At 34.6% G+C, this 13,609-nt stretch overlaps 1 protein-coding gene across 1 annotated transcript; it reads right to left on the bottom strand.

Moving 5' to 3' along the window:
* Positions 1 to 8,847: 8,847 nt before the first annotated feature.
* LOC126607755 (uncharacterized) lies at positions 8,848 to 12,830 on the bottom strand. Its single transcript, XM_050275476.1, has 6 exons — positions 12,741 to 12,830; positions 10,866 to 10,925; positions 10,683 to 10,742; positions 9,569 to 9,661; positions 9,320 to 9,391; positions 8,848 to 9,230 (listed from the first exon to the last, which is right to left on the bottom strand). The coding sequence occupies exons 1-6, from the start codon at positions 12,828 to 12,830 to the stop codon at positions 9,021 to 9,023; spliced, it is 585 nt and encodes a 194-aa protein (XP_050131433.1). The 3' UTR covers positions 8,848 to 9,020.
* Between the last annotated feature and the right edge of the window lie 779 nt (positions 12,831 to 13,609).

Genomic DNA, 13,609 nt, shown 5'->3' with positions numbered 1-13,609 from the left:
TATCTTTATTTCATTGAATCTTGTTTGAAATTGGGTTTAATCAGTAGTTCCTTCCCATAATTAATTATTGGTTATTCTCCTAATTGATTTTTCTCTTATAACTAGCTAGGATCCAAAGAAAGTGATTGCACCCCACCAAATTTTAGATCCTGTAAAAAGAACTGCAGAAAGTGCCAGTTTCGACTTAGAATGCTATTTTTACAGCAACTATGCATAAGTAGAATACTTATTAGGCTTTTTATTCAAAATTGTCCCTGATATTTGCATCATCCATAAGTTTGGTCCCTGAGATTTAAAATCAATAGAAGTAGTCCCTGAGATTGTCCACCATCCATGATTTTAGTCCTTCCGCTGAAGCTTTTGGCTAGAAGTTTGGGCAATTTTCAAAGCTTCGTAACTCAATCGTTTCTTAACCAAATTCGACCCGTAATATATCAAAATGAAGATAGGAAAGTATAGAATAAGATTATATCTATTTGAAAGTCCAATGGTTGCCAGAGATGGTCGGAAAAAAGCCTCAAAATTGACTGGTCCGAGGGAAAACTGGAAAACTCACCGGAAACTGGGTAAACTTTAAACGTTCATAACTTCTTCAATACTCAACGAAATTAAGTGATTCAGAAACAAAAATCATACTTCTCGACGAGAAGAAGAGAATGATACCTTTTTTAACGGCTAAATCGCTGTGGTTTGGACGGAAAACGGCTCAAAAGTTGCTGACTCGTTTTTCAACAGCCACTTTCGAGCCTTTTTCCGACCAAACCATGGCCAGTTAGCCGTTGAAAAAGATACCATTCTCTTCTTCTCATTGAGAAGTATGATTTTTTTTTTGAATCACTTGATTTTGTTGAGTATTGAAGAAGTTATGAACGTTTAAAGTTTACATAGTTTTTGGCAAGTTTTCCAGTTTTTCTTCGGACCAGTCAACTTTGAGGCTATTTTCTGACCATCTCCGGCAATCATTGGGCTTCCAAATAGATATAATCTTATTCTACACTTTCCTATCTTCATTTTGATATATTATGGGTCGAACTTGGTTAAGAAACGATTGAGTTACGAAACTTTGAAAATTGCCCAAACTTTCGGCCAGAAGCTTCAATGGAAGGACCAAAATCATGGATGGTGGACAATCTCAGGGACTACTTCTATTGATTTTAAATCTCAGGGACCAAACTTATGGATGATGTAAATCTCAGGGACCATTTTGAATAAAAAGCCTACTTCTTATATAGGGTCATTTTGGTTCCGGTCCCTAGTTAACTCAATTGTTAGATTGAAATCTTATTGTTTTTCATTTTTTGATCAAAGTCCTTTGACTTTGTACACCTCAACATTTTAGTATTACTATATTTCCATGTCATCTTTTTGATATCTTAAATAATAAACTGTAATTTAAAATATTGATTGCAGTCCAACATTTAAGGGATTAAAATCCAAGAATTTATGTAATTCAAAATTCTAGTATCATGAGATTCAATCAATCGATCTAGTCTAAAAGAAATATAAAATTTTAAAAATTCAATAAAATTTATGGGATCATATATGTACAAATCTCATGAATTAAGAGACTTAAAAAATAAAAAATAAAAACAATTTCTACAATAAAAATTCATGCAAACTGCACATGTTTTTGTGAATTTTATTGAGTAGTATTAAGGGAAATAATGTACCCCATGAATTCATACATACAAAAGCAATGTACCCATGAACTTAGACCAAAAATAATGTATGTACCTATAACATAAATAGCATATGGGTACATACCAAATTTACAAGAAAACTCATGGGTACATTTAAAAACTCAAGGAAAAGAATGTACATCATACCACATTGTTTTATAGACATGCATATGTGGGTACATAAAATGCAGCAACCTTAAAAACCATTTTACATAATATTCTCCAAAAACTTTGCACCCATATATTTATGTAAAACGAATTTGAACCAACCAAAACATATTATAGCAATAGATATATTAGAACGAAACATGTAGATTAAAAATGTATCCATGGATATAAAATGTAGCCAACCAGACATTGAATAATCAAGACTAATATATAATAATAAAAGGAAAAGAAAAAATATAAAGAACAAATGAAGATGACTTTAGAATGCTACAGTTTTCACATAGCCTGCTCACTCTACAGTCTTTGCATGTTTGAATCAACTAGATTCCTTGAGAAAGTGATGCCTGCATTGCCTTGCCTATGCCACAAAAATCTCACAAGCCGATAAAACCATTGATGCTAATTTGTATTTTAAGCACAATAGGTTTATTCAACATATATGCATTGGGATCAATTCAGGAATGGAGAAAAAGTGGAGAAAATTGGGTTTGGGGTGTTGTATATTCCGGAAGTGCATAGGGGAAGAAGATTGGAGGAGTTCAAATGGATTTTCCTTGTTTTAAACTTAATCATATAGTTTATTTTACCTTAAATGCAAAAAGGGATGAGATTTCATTTATGATGATATGTAATATTTTAAATACTAAAATGATGACATGGAATAAGTCAAATGACCTTGATCTAAAATAGAAAAATAATAATATTTCAATCAATGTAATATGAAAATAAGGGATGAGAACCTAATTTTTCCTATTATATATCTCGGGCCAAGCTAAGATATGGTCTAGAGATATGTTGTAATTTGGTAACTAAACACATGGTGAAGATTCTATTATACTCCGGTGTATGACATTGCATCAAACGAAGAGGGTGGGCAGTCAAGAATTCAATAGTAAGGATCCAACTGCCAAGGAGTTCGATATATTCTATCAGGTTCACCAAGTGTGCATACTAGAGAAACTGAACAAATAGTAAAGTTTCTTTCAATATGCATTCCAAGATGATAACATTAATAGCAACTCTGTTGAGAGTGAGGTGAGACTAAAACTTTAAGCCAGTAATAACCATGCCTGTTGATGGTTTCAGCCACATAATGTGCCACTAGTTAGTCCGGTATTGTCAATTATTAATGACACGTTGTTGTGTTATGGTAATCCAATTGAGTTGAAATACGTTAGAGGGGAACCAAAAGTTAGAATATGAAGATTGATACATCACGCGCGCGCACACACAGAGATACACACACACAGATATATGTTTGATACATTTAATAGATGTTGGTATGCGTTCAGATTTAGCTGCTGGATTTAAAAAGAGTTAAAATACCGAACATTCAAAGGAGACAGATCCAGGACCAGGGCAGTAGAGAAATTACTGGATAGTGTGCGTCTAACTTGCGTTTTAGTACTTTCAGACTTTCACTTTCAGTAGGTAGTTGCATGCGCACCCCGCTACCGACCAATAGTAGATCTCGAAATGTACATGTATTTGAAATACATACATACATATATATAACTAAATGACATGGAAGTTAATAATTGAATTATTACTTCAATATTGATTAACGTGCTTATTTATTATTGGTAATACATCATTTAGTTCATAAATTCAGTCTATAAATTTGGTCTACCTAGAATTACTCATATCTTATTAGACAGAAAACTAAATAGTACACATGATGCATTTTGTACATTTATCGTTGATATATATGTTGATGCCTGATATCGACCCATATCTGCCATTCAATATGGAGTACGTTCGAACAGATGGAGGAACTAACAGTCCCATTTTGGTAATCTTCCCATGTTAATTATATATCTCTTTTGTGATGTGAGTGTTCAAGGTCTTAATTTCCTCATTCCGCTTAATTTGTTCTTCTCATTTTTGTTTTGTAAATGACCTTAATTTGTTCAAAGGACAACAATGTGGTATGTAGGTTAGTTGGGTACCATTGGATGCGCGCTAGATTCTTGTAAAGGGGCAAGAAACTTCATAGACACGAAATTGAAAACGCTCAACACAGTTTTGAATTCAATTAGTAATCCGATGTAATATTCATACTCTCAACACGAATAACTATAATTTATAACCAACTCGTAGTATAAAGTTGAGCTTAAGCTTTTGGGCATTGATATCGAGGTTGAAAGTTTGAGTATGTGAAGTATTGTCTCACATCCGAACGTATTTACAGTAGTTGCAATTATCAATTAGTTTTGTAGTAGAAACTCAACTTCCTTCATAGTACCATACACGTGAATGACCGTGTGAGAATGTGGAGACCGTGTGAGAATGTGGAGATGTTATCCCATATAGAAAAGTTAAAGGGATCTTTATAAAGAGTTGAACTACCACTTTTATTGCTAATTGAGTTTATGTTGCAACTATAACTTTTTTTAGAAAGAAATATTATATTAGTCATTTTTTTTTTTTTTACATAAATGGTAGGCTAGTGGTTGAAAACGAATATCAGGTCCATATTCGATACGGTACATCCTAGGTTCCATTCCTAACACTAGTGAATTACACAATTGTGTCCAGGGAAGGCTAACGCCTTTGTGAATCTTTCATGCCCCCTGAAAGGGCAAACTGTTATAATCAAACCATCAACTAGTTATTTTCCTTTTTTTTTTTTTTGATAAAATCCTTAAGTAAAAGTTCTTAATAACTTAAACTACAAAGTTTTCATTATATTCAAATATATACTGAATAATCTCAAATGTTTTATTAATTACAAAACATACTCAAGAATCAAAAGGCTTTGGGAAATATATTGTGGGGTCTACGATTGAGATTGTTGACTATATTATGTACTGATTGTCCCCCAATCTTGACATGGATGGCTAAGTAGCTCAACGTTGTCGTTGTCATGTAAATACAATAATGACTACTCTCGGTTGTTGTTGTTGTTGTTGTTGTTGTTGTTGTGGGGAGGGGGGTGGTGAGGGTTTAGGACATCTCCAATCGAAAGAGTTATATTTAGGCTCCGTTTAGATTATGGTTCTGCAAGAAATTATTTTTTCAATAAACAGTGTCATACCATATTTATATACAATCTCCAACATAAGGAGGCTAATTTTTCAGTTTGTGCTTTAATTTTATCGGTTAATTAAATTAAACTATCATATTAAAATAAGATTTTTAGACATATTTTGAGGGTCACTTGTCGCTAAATGTTGTTTTAAGTTTCATGTTATCAAATATTTTAATTTTACTTGCATGTTATCAATTTTGGACATTAAAATGAGATAAGATAGTATGGACTGATGAAAATGGTGTATAAATGGCTTAGGTATTTGTAGGAAAAATTAGAATTTTTAATTTTTTTTAATTTCGTCTTATAAAAAAAAAGGCTACATGACGTCAGCTAGTAGCACAGTCGGTACCAACTTTCAAGGCTGGCTAACTGGCTATGTTTGCCCAGCCCTCTAGCCATTTGGCTATATTTTGGCCTTGTGGGTCCCATATTTTTTTGGCCCAGCCCTCCATTGGAGATGGTGTAGATATGTCTTAGGTATTTATAGGGAAAAATTAGAATTTTTAATTCTTTTTTTTAATTTCTTCTTAAAAAAGAAAAGAAAAAAAGGCTACTTGATGTCAGCTAGCAGCACAATTGGTACCAACTTTCAGGGTTGGCTATGCTTGCCTAGCCCTCTGGCCATTTGACTATATTTTGGCCTAGTGGGTCGCATATTTTTTTGGCCCAGCCCTCCATTGGAGATGGGTTTTGTATCAAAACGGGCTATGTTTTGGCCTATAACCATTTGGTAGGCTCGGTTGGAGATGGCCTTAACATGCAGTAGCTAGCTCGCTAGCTGAGAAAATAACTTCTCAGTTCCAAGCCTAACGTTGTAATTTTATTGAGGGTGATACTAAAGAGATTATCTATTTGAATATATATGTAAATCACATAATGTAACGCTTAATTGATGGTTGAATTTCTTGTTTATATATAACTAAAGAAGGTATTCAACTATCAACGTCACATCATGTGATTTTAAAATATGATCACCCTCCCCTTGCATTTTCTTTGATAAATGATCCACGATTCTATCTGTGGGGATGTGATTATGTGTGTCCACTCTCCATCTAGCAACTTTTATATCCAATGATTTAAGTGGATATCACGTTCACAGAGTTTTCATTTTATAAATATATAGAGCCACACCAACACATATTTTAAACCATTATTAGAGTAGTGGGAGGAGGAGGAGGTTTGAGGAGTTCATGTTTTGAATATGATATTGAGAAAAGAGTACAAATAGTCATCATACACTTCCTATAAAGTGTTAATCACTTAACAAGTATTACTAATTAATACCTTATAAAAGGAAGCAACTATATATGTTAATTACCAAATTAATCAAATAAAGGAACAATTATATACGTAGGTAAGCAAACCAATTATGAGCACATTTGATATACCATGATATATAAGATGCGATCTTCAAGATATTGTTAGATGCAGTTTTTACCTTAGGTTGAGTGTGCGGTACTCTAACTCCGATCTCAGGATACTGTTGGCTGATGGAGATTAAAGCAAATAGTTTGTCCCTTTGAGTGTGTGTGCACGCGTATATATGTATCGTACATGTTAGTTGTTCCTTATAAGTTGGCTAACAAAAAATTAAGACTTTAATTTGTTTAAAAAAAAAAATAAACTTTAAAACAGAGGGTTGAATCGAACTTGTAAAAAATACCACCCTCTGACCCCCAAAAAAAAAAAAAAAAAAAAACTTGTAAACAATACCACGGTCCATTTAAATTTCTTTTGCAATTATATACTTACATAAGATAACCATTAATTTTAAGTGGGAGTTGGAGAAGTCGAGATTTTAAATTATTCTAATGGTATTTAAACTCAGGAACAAAGGAGCGAGTATATTGTCCTAACAAACTGATATAACTCACATCTATGTAAAATTTACAATTTTTATTTTGCTGATCATTAGCAGGTTGAGTGTGAATTAATCTGTTGAAAACGAATGGCTCATTGTAATTGCCTTGCCTGAACACAGGCACTAGAGAGGCTGGTAACAATGGCTGCAGGTGATGGATTGGATATTCGTTTGAGGTTGAGCCCAAATACATGCATCTGCGAATATATACATATCTGACTTAGAAACTCAAAGATTTCTTCATCAAATGACCAAGCTAATCCTCTGTCCTCACTGTCACACAAACTATTAATTATGCATTTTAAATTAATATCCGCCACTCCCACTGATTGCATTCCTCATATATTTCCCTTCAAAACCAAATAATATTGAATATAGTTTCTTTCTCCATATGCATAGACATGCTGAAAAGTTACAACTAATTTTTGTTCTTCTTTTTCGTCAGATAAGTCAGAAAAATTAAGAAGATGAGTAAGAAATCATTTGGGACGTGATATCCACGTATTCCTTTTTACTTCTCTCATATTTTTTTGGTTTTCAACCGTCGGAACAGATGAATTGAAGAAGATCAACGGACAGAAATTAATAAGGGATGTGTGAGAAGTAAAAAGGGGTGTGTGAATAGCACACCCCAATCATTTTACCATCTTGTAAGTCGTATCTGTTACCGCGTGTATGATTGATGTTTTATGCATGCATGTTCACATTCCTTTTTTCTCTCTCTCTTTTCATTTGTATATATAATTCAGGCAATGGCGGATGCATTGAGGGGCAGGGGGGGTCAGCTGATCTTCCGAATTTTGGTGAACGTCTATGGATATTTTGGGTGCTGACCCTCCGAATTTCAGTGAATGTCCCTAGATACCTTAGGTGCTGCTCTTTTGAAGATTAGAGTTGGCTTCATACATGCCCTTCAACATCATCATTTTTGGACAAACATATTAATGGGATGCAATGATATCAAACACTATTAATTTGTTTCTTTGTTAAGTATTCATATAGGAGCAGTCTCGGAACATGTGAGTTACCCTCGCAAATGAAGCATTAATAGGTGTGCATTATGTCTTTCCAAATAACTTCAGGCCTACCAAGACTCGATGAAATGGCGATATGCATGCTATTTCTGGTATAAAAAAATTTGCGCGCTACGGGAACTATTCTTGTTGATCCCTTAATATTATTTCCTGGATCCGTCGTTGAATTTAGGTACCACTTTTGCAAGTATTTGTGCCCATGCGTTACAGATATAGCATATCACAGTAACCACACACACACACACATATCAATTCAAGACAGAAACATAGATGCGTGGTCGTGTAAAATACGGTTAGCATATATATAGACTGATAGATTGACAGAACGAGTACTACCTGATCATTATTGTTGGTCGTTTTCTGGATTCAATAATATTTGTGGAATTGTGGATAACCACGAAGAACAAATCAGCAAATCCATTTTTGTCTAAGTTCGAGTTAGGTCTGAGAGATATGATATATATGAATGATACAACCAATGACCGTCCAAGACACAACCAAAACAGACCACCACTAGAAGAAAAAAGCTCATCTATCACGGTGAATGTCCGTGATAAATTGCAATCCACCACGGACACTGTGCCCGTTAGTATTCTGGATGTGATAAAAAGTCTAATTTTCTACCACGGGCTATGCCCGTTGTCAACTGCAATATGATCACGGATTGTACCCGTGGTAGATTGAGATCTAACACCACGTGCTATGACCGTTGTCGATTACTCATTAACCACAGCTAATGCCCGTGATAAATGGCAATTCACCACGGACACTATGCCCGTTAGTATTCTGGATGTGATAAAAAATCTCATTTTCTACCACGGGCTATGCCCGTTGTCAACTGCAATATAACCACGGATTGAACCCGTGGTAGATTGAGATCTAACACCACGTGCTATAAGCGTTGTCGATTACTAATTAACCACAGCTAAAGCCTGTTATAAATTATTTTCCAAAATTAAAAAAAAATCATTTAACAAATATATATATATATATATCTGTATTTATATATTTTAGTATAGAATAACCAACAAAATTGCAGATTTACTACAATATAATAAGCACAAAAAAAAATACTTGATAATATTATAACATAATTTAAAAATTCTTGAGTTTCCAAATGAATACATAAACGGAAGTCATAAAGTATTATCCATGTAGTGCCTAATGAATACATAAACGGAAGTCATGAAGTACTATCTATGTAGTGTCAAAGTACCATTTTCTAGTCTAAGTACGAACTAAAATTACTCTCCAACTCGGACGTACTTTGATGGCCAGGCAATTGTACTAGACACATCATCCTCCAGGACACGAAATTCACTTGTAGGGCGGTACAAAGATATATTCTCCACTTTGACAACAGTTACCCAAACTTTCCAGCAATCAGGACCAAGCACCATGTGATGAACTTTCGCCTCAGGATTTGTTGATTCTATTTCTCCATCACATTGTATCTAATAACAAAACAAAAACAATCTAATTATCAACATCTGCTATGTCTTATTATATTTCCACTGTGCTATACTTGGGATCATATATGTACCTGAGAACTAGCTTTTGAAGTGTGTCTAGAACCATCGTTAGCCTCTGGTGCACTTTTCTTATTACATTGTAACTGATAAAAAGATAAATGCAAATAATCAAAATCAAAAGAAACAACTGATAACAAGATAGATGCAAAGAAACTATTAGCTGCATAGACTAACTAAGCCTGAAAGTGAACATGTTCACTATTTTCTTTCTATCTAATGATGAAGACATCGAGATAAGTTAAACAAAATCAGTTTCATACCTGGGGAGATGATCTGGAAACCTGGTAACTGGAATTGGGAACCTGTTTTACACCATTCTTAGTTCTTTGGAGATCTATACAGCCTCCCTGCGACTAGTGAATACGCAAGAAATAGAAGTTGATCAATTTCAGATTCAACAAAATACCAATATTTACTATAAGTACGTCGTACCCAGTGCACAAGGCTCCCGCTTTACGCAGGGTCTGGGAGAGGTGAATGTCGGCTAGCCTTACCCCCATTTTATGGAGAGGCTGCTCCCAAGATACACAGAAATAAGTACAAACTAGAAAAATCATACTGTCATGACAAGAATGATGCAGAACATAACGAGATGGCAATTCATAATTTATTACCTAATGAGTACCATCAAATTTCAAATGAGTTAAGAAATTCCAATTTCAGTCTTTATTGCATCCACCAAGACCCAGACATCATGATGGGGTCGAATACCATCTTGGCAAAAGAAAATACGAAGATAACTGAATTAAGAATTAAGTGCTCATGCTTTTAACTGATCCTTTAGGTGCCTAGTTAAACCCGTAAAGAAACAGATACAAGTATCTTGTGAAAGGCTTCACCCTTACACTCTGACCAATAAGTAATGTGCATCACAGGAAACAGAAGGTTTATTCTTTAATGCCTCAAGACGCCTATAAACTTAGCAAGAGAAATTTATGATTTCACAGTTAAAGAGTATTAATTCCAAAGTTTTTAGGTGACTACGAGAAATCTACAGAAATTCGCCCTCCTCCAAAACAAAACTCACACAGGTTCAAACAATGCAGCACCAGAATATACAAAATCCAAGCATCCAAGATTGCCTTGAAAGAGTTCTACGTCTGTTACGAATATAATCTTCTCATTGATAGAATGCTTGGTTAAGATAACAGTCATTGGAAATAAACGTAAACACCGCAAGTGGTAAACCGAAAGAAAGTTCAAATGCAAACAGAGCAAAACTTCGACTCGAAAAATGATATTCGGTACCAGAAAGTTGCTTCATCCACAGTGCTCACATAAGCTCCGCCACCGATAACTAAGCCTAAGGTGGCTGCCGTCAACAACCGCCATCGACTCGTAAAATACCAATATTTACTAATGACCCATTTTTACCTGAGGCCTATTTGTGGAAACTTGAATTGCATCATTGGTATTAGTTTCTTTACCATTTCCCTGCAGCCACAAATTCAAAATCTGAACAAATAGTTTTCATGGGCATGTCATCAAAATCTGAACAAATAGTTTTCAATTCAACAACCACAAATTCAAAAAGCATTCCAGCCGATAGCTACATACCTCTGAACAAATAGTTTTCAATTCAACAACCACAAATTCAAAAAGCATTCCAGCCGATAGCTACATACCCCAATCGCAATCATGCATATACAAATCACAAATTCAAAACCCTAGCTCCCAAATTAACCAGCTCAAAATCTGAACGAAAATTGAATTAATTTAAATTAAAACCTGCTAAGAATAGGAGTGTCGGCCCTCGCAAGCAGAGCTCTCATCGAAGTTCTTAGAGGGGTACTTGGCGGAGACCATGCCGACCTCGAACACCAAGTTGTCGCCGCTCGACCGGATTCCCGTGATCGACCACCACTGGAAGAAGGCCCGGACGCTGATGCCGTTGATCTCGGCGATTTATGACGATTCGAAGATGAGGGGGAAGGGTGGATGGATGACTAGTCGATGAGGAGAGGAGATGAGGGTTTGGTGGGTTGGTGCAGAGGAGTGGAGGGATATGGGAAGGTGGGGGAGATAGTGGACGATAAAAAAGGATTGATGGTTTCTTTTTAGGGTTTTCGTCCAGTTTCACGTGAGGGGAAAATAATTGGGATTTTAGATTTTAATATCTTTCAAAATATTAAAAAAAAAAAAACAAAAAAACATCCACCACGGGCCAAGGGCGTGGTGAATTTTCAAAAGGTTGTGTGTGGTCGTTTGAAGTAACCACTACGAGCATATCGCGTTGTGGTTTTGATATTCCATTACGGGAATAAAAACCGTTGTAGATTATTCACTTTTAACAACGGACCAGAACCTGACCGTGGTGGATTAATGTTATCTACCACGAGCTACACTCGACCGTGGTAATTGAATAGTTTCTACCACGAGCTGTTGATGCCCGTGATGGAATTGATGTGGTAAATATATTGTTATGTACTAGTGCACGAAGATGTTTTAAACATTTCAAAATATCAACATTTAACGAAAAGCTTTCGATACTGTTTATTGTAACAAAAAATCATATTTTTAGACTAAAAAGTCAATTATGGTATTATTCAGTTTACCTTTTATTTTGTTCTTATCATTAAAACTCAAAGTGTTCAAACCATTTTTATTAGTTTTCCTGTCAAAATATTATTGTTGAATCAATCTTTGACCTATGAGAAGATTAAAACAACAATTATGCCCAACAAATTGAAAGAAGACATATATTTTTCCCAAAAAAATATATAGCTAGATAAATACCTGTATCGGCAATTAGCTAGTGACAATATATTATACACACACAGATATAAAATCTTTATATGTGGATAGAGGAATTTTTGTTTCTCATATATATTCAAAGGGGTGTGATATCCACACACCTCTTTTTACTTCTCATACATTTTTTTAATTTTCGGCCGTCCGATCGGATGAAATGAAGAAGATCAACAGACATAAATTAATAAGGGATGTGTGAAAAGTAAAAATGAGTGTGTGGATAGCACACACCATATTCAAATATGAAGATAAGGACACACACACTATGAATTTATGTGTGTTAACCATGAATTTTGTGTCATCATCGTCTCTTTGGATTTCTTATTTACTCTTTTGTTTTGGTGGTTAAAAGAATTCGAAATAAGTTAGGATATGAAAGTTAAAAAGTCTCACATTGGTGAAATGAGAAACCTTGTAAGAGCTTATAAGTTTGGATACTGCCAATTGATTTTATGGTAGATTCTCAACTTTCTTCGTGGTATTAGAGCATGTTGACTCACATGTGAAGCCCATCCGCCACACGTGATCCATGTCACCCAATTTGTGTCCTCCACTTGAGGGAGCGTGTTATAACATGAAGGCTAAAGAGTCTCACATCAGTAAAAAGAGAAACCTTGCAAGAGCTACTCCCTTAATTGCCAATTGAATTTATAGTGTAACCTTAACTTTTTTCATACATACATTAATTTTAGAGGTTGTAAAGGCGACGACCTGTAACACATTGTTGATCAATGAATTCATGAAGCAATTGAGCCGCCCATACCTCTTCATTTACATCGAAAGATCTACAAAGCTACGTGATACTCTATGGTTTAATTAATAAGTTAATACAAGAAATCAAAACTCTAATATTGGCTTAAAGCATGGACGTATGGTTAATCACAAGTCCCTCCCATGCTTATAGACTTCTAATATGTTCTTGATGAGATTATTTAGTAATGCTGTCAATATGTCGCTTGGCACTTGGCAGCATGTTCTTCTTCTAATGAAGCGGTCCATGTGGCTGCACGTCATTCGTTAGTTAAATTAAGGAATCCATACAAAATAAAGATTAAAGAAAAACCCCTCCTTTCCAATCGAATGACCTGTTGAAATACTAATATTTAATTAAAGGAGATGATTATTTACATAAGGAATATTTTAAGCAAATTTCTGGTTACTTCTTTTATATTTTAAGCAAATTAATCTAATTAAATCAGCCGGCAACAGCTCAATGTTGTCAAGGTCAAGCCAAGTTAGCATTTGACTTTCTTACATTAGACAAGATCACAAATTCATTGAACTGTAAAAAGCGAAAATTTTATGAAAAATCAATGGAAATATATATGCTCAAAAGAACTCGTTACAAATTCTGAATTAACATTAGAACCCTAGTGATATTACACCGACAATAAACGACATTAATCTATGGTTTATATATGATACGTTTTCTAATATTAATTAATTATAAATTTTAATAGGTTTTACTTTTACATAATTTTCCAAATTAATCGACGAGAAATTCATCTTGATGCAGGCTAATGTCAAAATTTATATTTGGAGTGCATGAA

This window comes from Malus sylvestris, chromosome 16 (assembly GCF_916048215.2).
Source record: "Malus sylvestris chromosome 16, drMalSylv7.2, whole genome shotgun sequence".
Classification (NCBI taxonomy): Eukaryota; Viridiplantae; Streptophyta; class Magnoliopsida; order Rosales; family Rosaceae; genus Malus; species Malus sylvestris.
Note: the sequence above shows the minus strand (reverse complement) of the source record. Positions and strands in the feature narration are given on the sequence as shown.